The 19,976-nt window shown below is 40.8% G+C and overlaps 1 protein-coding gene across 3 annotated transcripts in view; it reads right to left on the bottom strand.

The window, feature by feature from the left end:
* LOC144474030 (uncharacterized) overlaps positions 1-19,976 on the bottom strand; it is a 174,405-nt gene that overhangs the window by 50,242 nt on the left and 104,187 nt on the right. For all 3 annotated transcript variants that reach the window (XM_078188468.1, XM_078188467.1, XM_078188469.1), the window contains exons 21-23: positions 15,428-15,531; positions 14,960-15,133; positions 14,243-14,449 (exon numbers count right to left, since the gene is read on the bottom strand). In XM_078188468.1, coding sequence (XP_078044594.1) covers positions 14,243-14,449; positions 14,960-15,133; positions 15,428-15,531 — 485 coding nt within the window. The remainder of the gene's footprint in view (positions 1-14,242; positions 14,450-14,959; positions 15,134-15,427; positions 15,532-19,976) is intronic.

The following is a 19,976-nucleotide window of genomic DNA, read 5'->3' on the forward strand; positions in this document are numbered from 1 at the left end:
ATCTAAATTTGTTCAAAAAAGCTCCAATTATCACGTTGCAAAAACCGCGCGCCAGCACTGTTTGCCGATTCGTGCGTAACCCCGGCAGAAAACAATTAACGCGTTCGAACAGTCGAAGATTCTTTTCCGTTTAAACATTCAATTTCCTGGTGCGCGCGCCGCATACGCCGTCGACGCGCGTTAATTATTATCACGGGGCCGTTGTATCGCGCTGTTCCCGGTGTTAATTTAAAAAAAAACGTTCCGAAAACACGTCCGCGCGCGCGCCGATAATACCACGATATACCGGCGGCGCGGCGCCTAAAACGGAACGTTGTAAATTGTTGCGATTAGGCCGCCGCCTGCCCGGATACGTTCTAGATTCGCCGCGCGGACGAGGGACGCGTACCTTTCCAGGGAATAATGGACTCCGGGAGGAGGGGGAGGTGCTTTAATTAACGCCTTTATTCCGGCCCGTTTAATTAAATAGAATGTCTCCGAAGTAAGTTACAGCGACGCCGGACGATTCTTTCGTGGGGCAAGGGTTGCGTGGCCCGGGCCGTTGTTTTATGTAAATAGATCTCTCGCCGGTTTTTGTTTTGGCGACGCTGCGCGGAATTAACTTCTCGCATGGGTGACTTGGGGAGCTTGGATTTCGACGGCGAGACTTTCGATTCGACGGAATGCCCGACGTCGAGGACGACGCTTTACCTGGTCCCTGGTGGTGACCTCATTTCAAAGAGGATGATATCAAAGAGGATAACTTTAAATGATTGGAATTTTTTTTAAAGCGAATAGTCTATTAAACAATTACTGAAATGCTTTTTTTTACAATTACTAAATTGCTTAGAGTGGTGAAAGATAATTAAAATCACTTTAACTTTTCTATCGGAATTTAATAAATGCGTTTTGTAGACCTCGGTAATCGATGGAATTTTCACCCTTTACCAAACGCGCTTCTTATTGTAAATTTTCTTTATAAGCTCGGATAATAATTTTATATATTATAGTTAAAAATTGCATTATATTATAATTTTAAATATTAGAGTTGAAAACCTTCGCTTGAAGCATCTATTTATATAAGAAATAATTAATTCAGGAGATAGAGAGTCACCGCTTACAATTACAAGGAGTTAACTGTATCTCCGAAATTCTAAAGAAATCTAATACCAATAAATTATATTATAATTCTATATATTACGATTAAAAACTTTCGTTTCAAGCATCTTCTCATATAACAAATACCTAACAAATAAATTCAGCGGTTAAACAATATCTCGAACCCCAAGCAGTACAATATCGATTTTTCTGTTTCATCCCCCAAGTGAAATACAAAAGCGTCGTCCACAAAACGAAAGCTGTGTTCCCGAAACGAAAGCATCTAGTAAAACCCTAGAGCGAGCCCTGCCAGAAGAGCCCTAATCCCAAAAGTGCCCATTCTCCGCGGTCACCCCTCGGAGCAATTTTTCCCAATCGAACTTTTACTGGCGGCTCAAGAGCGTTGCCTCGCGCGCGAAGCATTACGCGAGCAAACACGGATCGAGCTAATGTTATCCAACGGAACACACGGATAGGGTTAATGTTGTCCAACAAAATAACGCGGCGGTGTCATCGCGCAAATATTCGGGGTGAAACGAGCGAAAACGGTTTCCGGTTACGTTAATTTTCAGCCAGCTGCTAACTTATTCCTCGCTCGGTTTCGAATTATTAAAGGCTGTCGCTCTCGACCGTTCCGACACTCTCGCTTCGCGCGCAACGGTGAACGACCCCTTTGCCGCGCTAATTCGGAATAATAGTTAAAATACAGAGTGTGTGTCGCCTACTCGCCGCGATCGCCTGTCGGTTGCTTGCGCTTCGATTAGAACCGTTTCGCTCGTGACCACGACCTCCGGGGAAGATCGTCGATCATCGAGTGCTTGGAACTGGTTCTATGCGATTAGGGATGTTCGGGGAAGTATTTTAACCCTTTGCAAGAGGTATGTGTTAACACTTTGTGCGAGGAACATATTAACCCTTTGCGCGAGAATTTTCTAGCGTTCATCTCCGTTCACAAAAGGTTTAGAAAATAGTAAACGATAAATTGAATGTAAAACTATTCTAAAGTATCGAGAATAATTTTACTTTATCAATGTAGAATTTGCTATGAAAATTGGGATAAAGAGTTATACGATGTGAATTTTCCTCGATGAATATTTTCTATCTTGACAGTACCTGCGATGCTAGAATTATCGAGTCTTAAACGCGAATTCGTTGATTTTATATTTATCTATTATATTTATCTATTATATTTATCTATTAATGTAATACAATGCATACTTTTATTCAGTACGTAGTTAGTACAAGCTTCAGTTAGTACAAAAGAAAATATGAACAATATACAGGACCATTTTGAATTGCTAAATCAAATATCTAATCGCGAGAATGCAGAAATATATTCTACGCAATTTGAGTATCATTATTAAATAACTAGAGATTGAATTCAAAATTCGTGTATCTGCCGGGCACAATCTTCTGCTTCTAAAATATTAAATTACAAATTGAGATTAATAGTTGAAGTATTACTGGAAAACCTTTTACATAAATTGCATCGCTGCAGAGTGCATATATCGATTCTATTACAAATTTCATAGAATTATGAAATACACGATTTAAATATTACTATATAATTAAAGATTGAATTAAAAATCGATGAATCTATAGGAAACAATTTTCTGCTTTTGCAATATTAAATTGCAAATTTAGACCGATAGGTGTGTTACTGGAAAACCTTTTACTGATAAATATTCCGATGCCAAATCTCACAGAACTTTGACCGTGTTCGATAATATAAACATTGAAAAATTCCTTAAAATTAATGACAATAGAATCGAGTGTATTACCGTATTCCTCGCAATCGCTACAAAATAAATTCAGGTGCAGGTAGTTACGCCTGTTTAGTATAAAAAGGGGACGATCGGGAGTCGGTCTAATTCCCGGACAGAGTTTTACGATCGCGCCGAGCCGAAACCACGAATCAGCGTGCACGGGAACACGGGGCATATTGGTAATTGGGTTTCCAGCCGGCCCCCGGCGATAATTTGCGCGCGTGCGCGCCCATCAAATCGCATTAACAGTCGCGCGAACACACGCACGCAGAATAGACACACACACACACGCCAGATTATCGTCGCATTACGCTAATTGAACATGTGTTTCCCGTTACAGAATTGTACGACGTTTTCGAGGGGGGAGGGGGGCTCGGATAATGAGAGCCGCTGATATTTTCGCAATGCGGCGATCATAATTGCAATCGCGCCTCGTGTGCGCTGGAAAACGTCGACGCGATGTGATTGTTGTCTATCTGCATTAAGGTCTCTCGTTACGAAGATTATAATTCGGCAGGATTCTCGAGTCGTTGCGAGCGACGCGGCTCGCAGAGAAATATTTTTTCCTCGAATATGTAATTGGGAATTTTGGTAATTTTTCAATATTATTTACGGCGAATTGTGCTTATATTTCTTAGAAAACTGCAAGATTTTTCTTTCGGTGTCCTTAGTCGGTTTCGAGAGGTTAATAGCATAACATAGAAACAACTTGACAACATAAGATCTTCTATATTTAATAATATAAATTAAAGAACTGTTTAAAAAATGATCACATCAAGCTACAACATAATTTTCATCAAATTCAAAAACGATTTACAGAATACAATTACACAGTGAACGATCAAACATTATAATTCGACGCGCGAATTTTCGTTAGTTTCTCGGCAATGTTGCAACTCCCTGAATTTTTAATAATTTCCGCGCGTCATTCCCAGTAATTAGCAACCGAGAAGATCGATCCGCGCGCGGAAGCGAACCGAAAACGGTGCAACGAAAACTCCTTTGTGCGGAAACGCGTCCCGGAGGAAATTCAATTTAATAATGGTCTGGTAGACATTGCCTTTGTGTCTGACCATTACCGAACATTACCACTGCGGCGAATATTTATAAACGATGACAGCCGGACGTCACAATAGAGCGATACGGATCGCCGCGGCACGGAATATTAACGCGGTCTGTGGAACGTGCGCCGTGAACGGGTTGCCACCGGCCGGCCATTTTTTTCGCAAGTAGAAACGGTCGGTCACGGCCGGACATATTAATCGGACTTATGAACGGGGGCACGCGAACGAAATTTTCGAATCGACGTTTTCCGGGCAAAATTCGACGTTTTTCGTACAATTTCAACGTTTCCGTGCAAACTCGACTGTACATCTTCCAATTGTTTTAATATGCGCGACATTTTCTGGTTTAATTGATTTTATAAATGCGATGCACGCGGACACATCGTTTTGTCATGTTTTCCGTATCTGTTCGAAAAATAATTTTTCTCCTACGACACTAGATATACAGAACAATGTTTATAAAATCAATTATAATCTTTGGAATAGTAGAAATGAAAAGAATATGATATTAATGCTTTTTATGTATTTTGCATGGGAATAAGAAATTTGCATAATTGTGCGTAATACTATTGCAATTGAACAGTGAATTTTTTGACATTATTTATCGCTGGATTTCGATTTTTATGGAAGATAAAGATCGTCGGCATTTATTAAAAGACACAGGAGCTACGTTGTCGTTTATTTCCAATCTGAACAATTTTAATTGCTCGAGAATTATATAAGAGAATTATTATATTATAAATATACAATATGTATTATAAATATATAATACGTATTCTAAATAGACAATATGCGTTACAAATATATAATATGTATTACAAATACATAATACGTATTATAAATATATAATATACATTATAAATACCTAATAAACATACAAATAAACTCCTGAATCCACAAATCAATTTCTAAGCACGAAAACCCCCTACAACTTCGAACCCAATTACAAAAACAATACCGTAAACCTTAATAAAAACAACCACCACCGAAAAAAAATCCAGCAAACGAATCAACGAAACGAACCCCATCAAAAATTTTCGAAGTGGATTTCCTTGAAGACCGCATCCTCGAATCTCTTCGAATCGATTCGCTTTCCGTCCGAGCACGGAGAGCCACCGCGAAGCGAGATTTCGAATCGCGGCGTTAAAATAATTACAATAACAATTTCGCGGAGTCTGTTGGCAACGATCGGCGCCGGTTTTATTCGCGCCGCGTAGGGCTCGGTGAAAAATGTAAATCGGTCGCGGAACGTGACTGAATAACGCGGTAAATAATCTCGGCTCTAGGCGGCCGCGGCGAATAAAAACGAGAAAGGTGAGAGCACAGCGATGAGAAAGAAAAAAAGAAAGCGAGAGGCGAACGAAAAAACGACGGAGGAGAGACACAAGGGGGGAGTAGGGGGGGGGATGGGAGAATAAATTGCTTCTCGTGGCCGCGTCCTTCGTATCATCGCGAATTACCGTTAACTCGGCCCTTGCGATTGCGATTGCCCGTGGAATTCATTTGGTTCTTTTTCCACCCGCCCGTGGATTGCGCGCCCGATCACCTTCGTCGTTCAACCGCGACGAACGAAACCCGTCCAATATTTCAACCTACCCAGAACAGAAACAACCTCTAAACGTCGTTAGATAGAAACAGTGATCATAACCCTTCGTTCCTTATCGCGCTTTTCAAATTACACGGTTTTCCGCGACGACCGGGTTCGTTGTACGGAACAAAATCATCAACGAGGCACTTGGATGCGCTTGATAATCTTGGGTATAATTACTTTGCGAAAGGATCGTCGCGGTATTGTCTCTAGATGTACAGGGTGCGCCAATAGTCACTCCGAATTGGGAAGTAAAGGGTTCTTTGCGTGATTTGGAGCAAATTTTTCCTTTACAGAAATGTTCTCTGATCAGTCGTTAACGAGTTATTAAGGAAAAACAGTGGCCAATGAGAGGCGAGCTTGGAAGCCAGCTGATAGGGTGTCCTAAAAATCACTCAAAAAAGGTTCCTCGGATGATTCGAAGCAACTTTTTCCTTTACAAAAATATTCTCCGAGGCGTCGTTAACAAGATATCAAGTAAAAAGAATAACCAATGAGAGGTGACCCCAACTAACTAAACTGTAGAAACGCGCCAGCCGTGCTCGCCTCTCATTGGCCACTGTTTTTCCTCAATAACTCCTGAACAACGCCTTGCATCACATTTTCGTAAAGGAAAAAGTTACTTCAAATGACGTCAAGAATCTCATATTCATCGCTGACGACTTTTGGGATACCCTATACCTCCACTGCCAGAGGCTAACAAAGACAACCGCAAAAAGTTCTCTAGCACGGCGCAAGAAGAGATATGGAACGATCGGGTACACGGTGAACGCGTGACAAGTTCGCAAGCCGCTTTTTGCCGGTGATGTATATTAGGCTCGCACGAACTATCGTCCCGGGGGACGTTCGCACGGCCACGCGGGGCCCCGGGTCTCATAAGGAACGATATGCTCATCCGAATTAACGGTTCCGCGACGCGTTTTTATCTCGCCACCTAAATGATGCTCGGAGCGTATTTAATCCCGCGGCCGCATTACACGGAACTGCTTTTTGCCGGGCACATCTCCTTTACCAGCGGCTCGAATTTGCATTTCGAGCGACCGGTCTCACGCGGTCGCCGCGACCCGGCTCGTGCGAACCGGCGACTCCGGGGCCTTATTCGGGGCCCGTTCCATGGAAGAACTTCGCGAAAAATCGCCGGGACTGATCGCCTCTTAGGAGACCGCCTCGAATGAAACTGTTATACGGGCGCTGCGTTTCGGTGATTATACGTCTAACGGGTGGTCCGTGAAATCGACGCCGGCTGTGACCGTTTTTTTGGCCAGGGTGGACCGTCGACAGACAAGATAGATGGTTCGAGGTTCTTTTTAAATTGCAACTATCCGTGTGGAGTCAGAGTTGAACAATATTTTATTCGCACGACAGATAAGAAATTTGAAAGTTTCGTTCGTCGAGTTTGATTGAATGAACATTCTTCTTCAGAAAAAAACATTTTTGCAATGGACTGAAAATGTTAAATAACGCGATAGACACATGGAGGTGGCGCTAAATTTTAACACGTATGCAAAATTAATTTTTGTTAAAATAGATTTAAATAAACTTAATTACTGCTACAGTTTGATTAATTAACTCGACAGTGATTCGTATACGAGTGATCCACGTTCTTCTTAAGTATAAATATTCGAAGCTAAATATTCGTCTCAATATTTTTCTCCAGTATTTGTTTTATCAGCAATTTTGCTATCTTTTTTATAAAAAAATATTGCGTCGAGTAGGGTTAAGTTGCTTCGATTTTGAAGGAATTTCTTCGCGCGATTTCTGACACTCGAGGTGTTAATCGAATAACAAGGCGCCGAAAGGTTACTTCTTAAGATTAATTCAATAAGAACCGCTGCGAACAAACTTTCAACAAATTCTGAGCAGTGACACGCCGAAGATGGTATTTTCGACTCGTCGACCTACAATATGGTTGGTCGATGAACCTCGTGTCGCGGCGAGTCTTCGGTGTCGTGGAAATATTTCAGGAGGCGGTCCGTTGCGGAAACGCCGGGGATAATTGAACGAATATGCCGGCTAATTACTGGTACCGTTTGCCAAAAGCCATTTGTTTCCGTCCCGGCCGGGTAAATACCTGCGCGATTTCGAGCCGGGGCGAGCTCGCCTCGGTTAGGCTCGTTTAACCCTCCGCGACCTCGTTAACGCATATTTAACGTATCGGTGGGCGGATCTTTGTGCAAACATGCACTTTTATCGGGACGAGCGGCGCGGATCGGCAACCAACGGAAATTTATACGCGCTGTCGGTGCTTCCGTTAAGATTCGAATGAAACGGAACCCTCGTCGATCTTTGTTAAACGCCCTGAAAATACTCGGCAGAGTTGTACGAAATATCGTGGAGCGACCATTTGACGAAAATATATTTTTATTTAACGTGATTTTTAAGAAAAATAGATTACATTGAATTACTGTGTTATTATCGTTAAGTTTATTGTATTAACTATTATCATTAAATTTATTATATTAACTGTTATCATTAAATTCATTATATTAACTATTGTCATTAAGTTTACCATATTAACTATTATCAGTGTGTAATTAAATATAAAAAGTGACAATTCACCCCTTGGCCTACAATATCGCGTCAGACATATTATTCGAGTATATTAAATCGAAATAAAATTCTACCCTTCTATTACGAATATTTAAACGTTAAAGTAGAAATTCGTTAGTCCAAAGCAAGAGTTAACTAACAAAGCTATAACATAAATCGTAGTGCAAAGGGTTAAGGAACCCTATACATAAATTCATCTCGACGCGTTAAATTTGCCATAAATGCGATCTATTTCTAAGGCATTTGAAAAGTGTAAATACAACGAATAAAATAGAAATAAAATCAGCCGCAAGGTATTCCAGATCGTTTAATCGACGACATCTTCTCTGAATTTCCAAATGGATCAATTATCCCGACGGTTACGACTATCCGCGTTCTTCGTTTCAGCAATTAAACGAAACTAAATCGAACGGGGACGAAGGAAATTGAATTGAATTTTTCTAGACCGCGATAAATCAAAATCGCGTAAAAACCGAACCCTGTGTAATTATTCCGTTCTCAAACGCCATAGAGTAGTACCAATTAAACATAATAGTACAGGCCCACTTAAATCGAGCAATTACAGATGTAATATCAATTTTTCTTGGTTGCTATGCTAATTTCAGATAGTAACATGTGCCCCGTTGAATTACATAGAATAGTTGGTTAAAAGAGCCAATGGGGCGCTCTATGGTGTTCGCTGTGTATGTCCGGTAATTACATAGTACGGTCGTCTATTCTAATGCGCCTCGCATCGGTGTGCGCGTTTCATTGCCGTAAAAACGCCGATCTGCGACACGTTATTAACCCTTTGCCGTACCATTTCCTTTGGTATTAAGAAAAATTCTAATCGTATTTGATATGAAAAATTCTGATCACAGCAATTCTGCTATAATTTATTCGACTATTTATTCTTATTTCTCAGCAGAGAAAAGAATTATATATTTATCGTGTGCTCGCGTCTTCTCGAATGTTTAAATATTATTAACAAGTGAATAAAATTTGATTCCTACTTAAAGGATAAACATATTCGTACCTAACTACTATTATAAATTTTCGTCACGAGTCTGACTCGTTAAAGCACGTCAAGGGGTTGCGCGTGGGGGTTGGAAGGGGTGGATTAAGTTTTCAAGGAGACGCGACGATAAAACCGAGCGTCGTCGTCCAATTAAAATCGATCGGCAATTAAGTGAAATTTTAATTCTCGATTTTCGCCGCGGACGTAAACTGTCGACCCGGTGGACCAACGGCGACGACGGGGACAGACGGAGTCCGTCCTCATCCCGTGACCCGTCCTCGCAATCTCCCGCGTCCCAGCTCCCCCCTCGGGATAACACGTGTGGATATAACGCGCAAGCCTCGCGTGTCAATTATCGCGGCCCGAAACCAACGAACCTGTTCGCACGCATCCGGAACAATTTCCTCGTCACGCGGAACCAGTTCCACCTGTGCCGACGTTTCAATTATGTCACTCGTCGGGGAGGGGGGACGTGGTCTAAAACTACGCGCGATTTTCGCGAGCGCCTCTGCCATTCTCAAGCCAGTGTTGTGCTCATAAGAGACAATATTTATTTCTATATTTATTAGTTTTATCTTGGTGATTACTTTTTATAATCAATTTTTTATCGTTTTGAATTTTTAGTCGCATAGTCTTCGATTTCGATCATTTTTAAGAGAAATTATGTTTGCGACTATAGTTAGATGGATGCTTATTTAACAGTAATAAGAGATTTTTATTTGTTTCTGACAAGTTTTTAAACAATACAGCTTGGTTGTTTTATTGGCAAGGGTGGTCTTGTAATTATTGTATGATTTTTGGGGGATGAGCATTAATATATATTTAAAAAATGTATATATATATATACATATATTTAAAAAAAGAAATATATATATATATACATATATTTAAAAAAATGGTAATTATGAAAAACACGCGAAATCCAGCCGTGTGCCAAAGATGGTAAAAGGTCAACGATCACTCGGAACGAGCGGCGACACAGTTCACAAAGAGCGTCGCGTACGACGCGACCCCGTCGGAACAAGGCGTGGCGTTTCAAATATAATCGAGGATTCGTGCCGGCAACATAGAGAAACCGGTCGTCGAGGATATCATCGCCAGGCCACGTCCTCCTAATTTCCTTTTAATTCGCCGAGTCCCGGTGACCCGGCGACCGCGAGAATTCGCGCGGCACAATGCTGCGCGCCGTGCGAATCCGCCGCGCGTAAAGATACGTGGCAAGTACCGTTCCTTGTAGCCGCGACGAAATTAAATCGGGACGAGACAGGACGGGTTTAATTGTTCGTGCGAGCGTCGTTAATTTTTCGGTACAGTTACACGATCCGGCCGTGTTTTCGCGGCCGTTTTCGGCCGGAATAACGGACACGCAACGGCCGCCGCGAACTTGAACTAGAATCACGGTGATTTATCGATCGTTTCGGCGCCGGCTCCGGATTGAAGGGGAAATCTAGGTGACGGTCACGGTAAACGGGTACTGTGATGCTTATGGGGAACGGACATGCTCTGCGTCGCGTGATCTTCGCGGCGAGATAACGCGGAGCGTTAAGATAAGCGTTCTCTGGTCTGTTTGATTGCGTTTTTAAGTGCTCTATGTATTTTTATGCGCTTTTATGTACTTCTATTTATTTTGACGTATTTGTATGTATTTTTCTGTGTTTCTATACATTTTTATGTAATTTTATGTAATTTTATGTATTTTTCTGTATTTCTCTATATTTTTCTGTGCTTTTTAGTATTTTTCTGTATTTCTCTGTATTTCTCTATATTTTTCTGTGCTTTTCAGTATTTTTCTGTATCACTCTGCATTTTTCTGTATTTCTCTATATTTTTCTGTGCTTTTCAGTATTTTTCTGTATTTTTCTGTACTTCTCTGTATTTTTCTGTATTTTTCTCTAAAAATTCTATAAAAATTATTTTAGACCATAATACAATAATTTTAGTCAGAAGTAATATAAACAGAATAGTAATCCTCAAAAAATGCAATAATCCTATAAAAACAAGTTATCCATCGACAAATCCCTTAATTCAACTATTACAAATTTTACCAAACGGATCAGCAAAACAACAAGCAAAAATATTTAATTTACTAAACAATCCCCTACCAATACCTAAAAAATAATAATACCTAAAAACATCGTCTGCTGAACAACGTTATTCCATAAAACATTGAAAAATAGTTAGACCCTGCTGCGAACACCCTCGCAAAGCAACGCGACAAGGAAAAAGTGCTCGAGAGAGAGAGAGAGAGAGAGAGAGAGAGACAGAAATCGCTGCAACTCGAAATTCAACACGACATCAAGCATGCCGTCGACTCGGAGTACCAGCACACCCCTGTACACAACCCCGTCCACCGTGGTGGTGGTGTTAAGTTACTCCGATCGTTAGAAGAGAGAATCTCGGACGTGCGTTCCCTGCAGCGACTATTACCGATATCGCGGTACAAGGTGGACAACGGTTTATCGAGCCTCGTAAAAAGCGGGGAACATTCCCGAAAAGCGAGGGAGCGAGAAAGAAGGCGCGAGAGAAAGATAGAGTGAAGGCGAGCGAGAGAGAGAGAGAGAGAGAAATATAGAGTGAAGGAGAAAGAGGGAGCGGAAGCGAGAGAAAGGTAGAGCGAAGGCGAGAAAAGGAAAGAGAGAGCGCGAGAAAACGAGAGGAAGAGCAAGAGAGAAAGAGAAAAAGACAGAGAGAGCGAGAGAAAGATAGAGTGAAGGCGAGAAAAAGAAAGAGAGAGCTAAGCGAAAGCGAGAGAAAGAGACAGCGAAAGCGAGAGGAAGAAGGAGCGACAGCGAGAGAGAAAGAGAGACAGCAAAATCAACAGAGAGAAAGAGAGAGAGAGCGAGAGAAAAAGACAACGAAATCGAGAGAAATAAATAGAGAGAAAAAGACAGCGAAATCGAGAGAAATAAATAGAGAGAAAAGGACAGCGAAATCAAGCGAAATAAATAGAGAGAACGAGAGAAAAAGCGCGCGCTCGCTCGCTCGCGAGACAGAGAGAGAATATAAAGGGGTTGGGGCCGCAGCAAAGAAGAACGAGCAACGATACAATGGCGTCCGGGCGGATCGAACACGGACTACCGGGGTCCATGTAGCGACAGAATATCAAAAGTATCCTTTATTTCGGCGTCGGGGAACACGGCACACTTGTCAGCCGACCCTCTTCTATCGCGTCCACGTCCGCCGGGGTAACTTTATACTCGGGATGATATTCCCTCCTCCTCTCCCCCGCCGCCTTGCCGAAAAACCCGGCCGGAACCGTATCCACCCGTCCGCCCTCTCTGATAAAGCCGTCTCGCCAAAAATTCAGCAGATACACGGCGAATTTATTCCGTGTGTCTCCCCCTTTGGTCGCGAGAACGAAAACTAAGTGGAACGAGAGAGGATAATCCGAACGATACCACGGCCTTGGTAGAGGTACCACGACCCCGGGGGTCTTAAGACGATCTTCGAGAAGAATGAGACCGGGGGGGATTTCGGTGAAACGTTCGGCGGTACGTTCGCTTTTTTCGGTCTTAGGACCGGCGCGCGGATAACCGGGGACTGGACATTACGATTTGGTGAAATGTTTTGTGAAAGTCAGGGTTGGAGAATTTTTATTCGGGTGAAAGGGTTGTGTTGGTGAATTTTAAAGGGAAGTTGAAGGGGAGTTAAAAGTGCAGTGATCAGGGAAATTGATTTCTATACGTTGCAATTATCAATAATTGTTATAAATGACAAGATAGATAACAAATCGAACACTTTTCCTCTATACTATGAACATATTGATATATAAGGGTGAAGGGTTCCGTCGGAGAATTTTCAAGGAAAGTAAGAGAGAAGTTGAAGGGGAGTTAAAAGTGCAGTGATCAGGGAAAATTCATTTCTATACGTTGCAATTATCAATAATTGTTATAAATGACAAGATAGATAACAAATCGAACACTTTTCCTCTGTACCATAAACATACATTCGACATATAAATGTCATTTGTAATTAGTACGATTTATTAACCATTTGCAGTCGGAGCCATTTTAACTGGCAATTCGAAAAATATTTGTATCGATTTATACTGTTTCAATTTTACATAACTTGGAGCATTTTATAGATTATAAAATTTCATTCTGCGACTCGTGCAACAGCTAATATCTCTCAACAATCCGCTAAGCGTAAATGAATTTGATAAAAATGATTTCGGCGCCTTAGAGTCTCGAGTCGTATCAATACCTTCACCTTAATATAACAAAAGCTATTTCATTTCTCTTTTTCACACTATCAAAATAAAATATTAAATTTACTAAAATCTACGTCTTGTTCAAAGAACAATTTTATCAGAATTCTGAACAATCTGTTGCGTAAAAATATTATTTCAAATATTTACTATAGACAGAGAGAAGGCGACACGTCAGTCAGAAGGCAAAGAATCCTCGAATAGCATTCATCAAACGGATCGCACGGGAACGCAGCCACCATAAAGAAGAAGAAGAACAAGAAGAAGAAGAAGAAGAGGGGTCCGTCCGTGGCAGCAATTCTGTTCATCCTCGCGCAGCTCGTTCGAAAGAAAAATTTGCTTGGCGCGAGTGGGAGGCGTGAAGATGGAGGGCCCCGTGGGCCAACGTAGTACGCGCGAAATCCGGCCCCGGGACCGGGGGTTCGATAATAAATATGCAAAAAGGAGGACCGCCGATGCCGTAAATAAAAACAGCGGGCTTGCGTGCCGAAGAAGAGAGCCGCGAGAATAAAAACACGACGAAAGAGAAGGAGAAAGGAGGAGAGAGAAGACGCGCAGCGTCGCGAAAGGGGTCTAAAACGGGGGTGAAAGGTGCAACACAATATGCAACGACGTATCCCTGATAATCTCTTGATTTAGTTCGACTTAGCGGTACGGGCGTGTCCCTGCACCTTTTTTCTTTTTTCTTGTCTCTCGGCTGCTTCTTTTTTTGGTCCGGCGACCATTTTGTCGGCCCTTTGGGCGCTCAGCTTGGAGGAACGACGAAGATAAAGGAGGGTGGCCCGGGATATCTCGACCGGCGAACCATCGAGCCGCGATATCGGACTGACGTCTCTATTTATAGAAAAATTCGAAGCCAAGGGTTTTCGATTCGGAAGCGTCGATTCTGTTTCACGGTCGACGCTTTGCACCGTCTTTTGCAATATTTCTTTAAAAAGAATCCTAAATCGAATTATACAGTCACTCTGTCCATAGTTCAAAATTGGTACTCACCTGCACCCGTTGCCGATGACGATCCTGCTTCCGCTGCCGTCTCTCGAGCTCCTCCTTCTTCTCGATCAGCGACCTAATCTCGACGGCGGCACCTGACGCGGCGTTATCGTCGGGCACGTCCGTACACGACGGTAATCTCCTCAGGGTGGACGACACCGGCTCGTCCTCGTCCTCGCTGTAACTTTCTACCAGAAGCTCCGAGTCGCTCTGCAAATTGAGTTGAAAGCTTCGTTTGAACCAAATTAATGGCCGCCGCCGCCGCGCGAAAAGTTATCGAGACTTCCTAACAGAATTTAGCGACGGGACTACTTTCGCCGCGTGCACGCGCAGCTTCCTCGATTTTAAAACCCAATTAAGCCGTTTCCGCGACCGATGGGACGCGCGCGTGTCCCACTTCGCAAGCCGAGCGGAAATCGGCTGCGATTCGACTCGCGTCGCGGATGCGATCACCGGGGGATATAAATGGAAAATAATTGGCCGTGTTGACGTTAAATAATTTCTGGCCGATGGTTTTATATGCTCGGTGGATGGTTTTATATTTCTGGCCGATGGTTGATAATACTATATAATAATATATTCACATCAATAGATAATAGAGAATAGCCAATAATAATCTCTGGACAGAAGTTTCCAAAAATTCCTGACTCGACAGAACGATATATTTATGCAATTAAGACCTTATTATCGATACAAATCGGAGTTAATTGACTGGGTTACCTGTTCCGGCGGTGAACTCGGTATGCTCGTGCTCGATGCCTCGACCACAGAGACATATTCGCTGTCGCCGTTCTCGCTCTTCTGCAACTTCAGCACCGGCGTCTCCAAGCCGCAGAGGTACACTTGCCCGAAGAACAATATCATGTTTATCCTGAGGCACACCTGCGCTTTTTCCTGTGCCAAACAAACGTAGACACACAATTTTATATAACAAACTTACGATTGAAACGCTAATCTTCTATGACGTCGCTAAAATATACCGTCGATATATTTTATATTTATTTTATATTTATTTTATATATATATTATATAATAGAGATTTTAATCAGTAGGATAAATTGATTCACTATTATTTTCTAATAAGTTTCATAATTACACGTGGCAGTTTATGGGATCGATTAAAAATGGCATAATATGAGCGAATTATTGATTTCGAGACGATAAGGGGGGAAAGCAAAATATTTGTACCATATCCTCGGTCTTCTCGGCGTAAATGGGATCCTGGGGATTCGACATTAGTGGAGTGAATCCTGCCAGGGTTGTGTCTTCAGGTAATTTCACCAGCTCCAGTTCTGAAACAGGTATTAAAGAATGTTCTTAATATGTGTTGGCTATTATGATATTCAGATGTTAAATATTAAATAATGTGATATGTAATTGTGTCTGTGAAAAACGTGGAATTGACGACGTTTCTTTGTTATTCTATTTTCTGTTGTTTCTTGAAGGAATAAGAGATGGAATGTGAGATGGATTAAATATGATAAATTAAGTAAAATATGATATAGAATATAATAATAATAGATTGAAATGTAATTGTATAAAATTTATTTCGAAGTTGAAACTATATAAGGATAGATATCTCTTTAATATCCTTAGATATCTATCCAAGGATAATTATATAAAATTTATTTAAAAGTAGAAACCATATAAAAATAAATATCTCCATATTTCTAACAAAATTATATTCACCCACACAATAATACCAAAATCAAATTATAATAGACAAAAAAAGCAAAACATAAAATAGAATATAATACTAATAGAATAAACTATAATTATTACAAACGATTGAGACGAATCTCACTTAACCCATAATGTCCCTGCTCAGAATCCTCAGTGGACCGACACGGAACAAGCAAACGCCATTAAGGCATCTGTCATTCGGACGATACACATATTATACACGCATGCGCATACATATATGTATATATATATTTGTACTGTGAACTGTTTAAGCAAAGCGATGTAAAACGGACGATTCCGGAATGCGTTCCCGAAAATGATGCACCAGCGGCGGAATCGGTGCAACAGATAATGACACGCGCAGCCTGTTATCATGCAAATGCGATACCCAATGCGCCCGGCGATGAACATTCAGCAACAACTACCGGGGTGTGGCAGGGCGTTCCGGTTAGTCCCGGTCCCCGGGAACGAATAAACGAGGAATCGACCACATTCAACTTGCTCGATGACATAGTTGCACGATCGATGGGCTTCGCTGACAACGAAGATCGATGATTGCGGTCTGTGCCTGATCGTGTGCGAATGTATTCAATAAACGACGGACAGGTAAGAGAGAGAGAGAGAGAGAGAGAGATGCTCGATGGAAAACCGAGCGCTGCAAGAAAATAATTATACGGCATCGCGTGTTTCGCTTATCGGCAAAACTAATATTTAATGTTTTATTGTTCGCGGGAAAAACGACGGATTTGTGCCGCGAATTTCCCTTTTTTTTATATACAATCTTAACGCTTAAATGACCGCTCGCAAGCTTTTTCGTACTTGCATGCATAAACGAGCTCGCTTTAAAAAATCTCATACCTTGCAAAATTGATGAAATTATTTAAAATAGTTACCTTAATAAAACATAAGTTGTGATATTAATAAATATATAGCTTCTTAATTTTTGTTATATATATATATATATATATAATTATTTTTTCATTTCCAAACGAAAAAATCGTCAGCCATACAACAAGAGCCTACAGAAAATAAAATGATAATAATAAAAATAATATTAAATATGCAACAATTAATTAACCGAACTTCTCCTCCAGGTCGAATCTACTCTCTTAACCAGGACATTGATATATCACTCGACCAGCATAGTACAGTTTCTGCATCCTATTTGAGAATTCATTTGCTCGGGGAATCGTTTCTTCCCAAAAACTATGATTTAATTACCGAACATTAAATTGTATTTAATATTTAATTACCGTTAATGGCAACGCTTTCCAGCGCAAGAATCAAGTCGACAGCAAGCCTTAACGCGACCCTCCTCGCGTTTCGCGCGAGTTCCCGGGCCGTAGCGACCCTGAACTTCGTGTAATATTCGCGATAAATGTATCCTGGCGTTGCAAAGCGATTCGCGGGAACGCTCGCGAATATTAATGGCGGTCGGCCGCCGACACAGATTTGAAATCGGTAGACGGGGGAACAGGATCGGTTCCCTCTTCAATTCTAATCCCAGCTAAGAAGGATACCAACGGGCTTCGCGGTCCCTTAAGGCCTCTCGTTACAATTGGTCCCATAAATCAAGGCACCGTATTATATTCTGACCACGGTTGAATTTTTCGCGCGCTTTCGAGACCGTGGACTGTAGCGACAGCCACCTCGAACGCTGGACTCATTAAAGGAATTCTATTTTTAAGGCACGATCTTTCGAAGGATGATTTTTCGATGGACGCTCGATTATTAGATTATGGTCCAAGAGGTTGATAGAATATTTTTATTCATTTCATTCGGCAAAGAGAATCATCGAGTCTGATAATTTATATAGATCGACGAATTGGATCGTTGAAGTTAATAATTGATAATACGACGGGTAGAATAATTTCATTGTTAATAATACGACGAATAGAATAGTTAAATTTTTGTAATTAATAATTCGAAGAATAGAGTAATTAAATTTGGTAATTAATAATTCGAAGAATAGAGTAATTAAATTTGGTAATTAGTAATTCGAAGAATTAAAGGATGAAGTCATTATAGTCGATTTTCTATCGAAGAACTAATCGAATGTAAGCGTCCAGTGGAAATGGTCACCAAATAATACCAGCAAGGAATAAAAATACAATTAATATCGTCAAAAAGCAACAGAATCATCTGCAAACATTATATATTTATACAATTAAATTAACATTAATTATATATTCGATGTTCAATGCGAGAACCAATGAAAAGTAAGCATCCTTTAAAAATGGCCACTTAATGGTACGAGCAAGGAATAAAAATATAATTAAAAGCATTAAAAAGAAACAGAATTATCTACACACCTTCTAGATTTATAGAATTAAATTAATTTCAATAGTATAGTCGATGTTCGATGCAAGAACCAATTTGGCATACACATCTTTTAAAAATGGCCACCGAAAAGTGCAAGCGAGGAATAAAAATGGAATTAAAAAGATAAAAAAGAAACAGAATCATCTGCACACCCTTATACATGTACAGAATCAAATTAATTTCAATGCTACAATCAATATTCAACACGAAAACCAATCGAACGAAAATGGCCACCGAATGTTACAATCAAGAAATAAGAATCGAAAAGATTACAAAGAGCAGAGAATCGTCCGTGGATCCGCACAATAAAACATTGTTCTCCGGGCACGTTCGGCAACCTCTTCACCCGGGCCTTCCCCCGGTGCCCTTTTGTTCAATTTAGCATTGTGCCCCGAAGTGCAACGTGTTCTCTCGCGCGTGCGTAAGGATAAATCCGCGAGAGAGAAAGAGAGAGAGAGAGAGAGAGAGAGGGGGAGGAGGCGAAACCGCCGTGGACAACGAACAGAACAGAGTGGCAAACGCCAGAACCGTCGTAGCCAACAAATTGGCATTACGGCACACGTTACCCGGGGAGGAGTACCGTTACTGTCTCGGTTCCTTTTTCGAATCGTATCGCTCGCTGCGTTCTCGCGTGCGCACACGATCGCTCCGTGCCGGACATTCCCGCTGCTTAGCATTTCGATGCTTTTTTTCCCATTTACTTTGCATCCCGCCGTCTCATTTAGCAACCATTCAAGGGAATCCGATTGGCTTCCGACCGGTCGCGCACACGCACGGACAAACAGGATTTTTACGCGTCAGGCGATCGTTAAAAGGTATCATTATTTTATCGTAGATGTTTCGACTTGGAACCGGGGTTCGTAGTCAGTGTAATAATTATAAGGATTTTTATAAGGAATAAATAGTATGGAATTTAATTGTGGGAAGTGGAAGTAAAAGTGTATTTGTTTGGATAATTTGAGTAATGCGAAGAGAAAAAGTTTTATTCAATTTTGTTTAGAAATCTAGAAATGATAGAATTTAGATATAATAGAATCTAGAAATAATAGAACCTAGAGGTAATAGGCTAGCAATAATAAACTCTAGAAATAATAAAATCTAGAAATGATATAATTTAGAAATAATAGAATCTAGAGATAATAAAATCTAAAAATGATATAATTAAAAATAACAGACTCTAGAGATAATAATATTTAAAACAATCGAAAGTGATAATAAAAATAGTAATAATTTGCGAATTGATTTAATTACTTCGCAATATTAATCGCTGAAAGAAACTCAATCGTCCAGGTTAAAAATAAATTATTTATTGTATAAACACGAAAGTTTACTTCCAAAAACGTCCACATATTAAACTCCTATACAATAAAGATACAGAAACCAATATAACTATTTAATAAAAAGATATAGTCGTCGAAAATGATTGCCCTTTCTAAGAACAGAAATTCACCGATAATCGACAATTAAAGGCAATCACGTTAAAATTAAAGACAAAGAATCTACCGCCGCCTGTAATATTATAAATTGTCTATTATTACACCATCACGAATGTAGCCGAGTCATTTGGCTAGAACTAGATCTATCCTAACGGATCCGCGCAGCTGGCAATGGCTGTTCTAGTTTCGAGCCGCGTCCTTGATCTTGTTATACTCACTTTTCAGACAGGTTTCGTACGCGATAACAGTACACGATTCATCATTTAATACGTCGATGATACAAGAGAACAACCTCC

This window comes from Augochlora pura, chromosome 8 (genome assembly GCF_028453695.1).
Source record: "Augochlora pura isolate Apur16 chromosome 8, APUR_v2.2.1, whole genome shotgun sequence".
NCBI classification, from domain to species: domain Eukaryota; kingdom Metazoa; phylum Arthropoda; class Insecta; order Hymenoptera; family Halictidae; genus Augochlora; species Augochlora pura.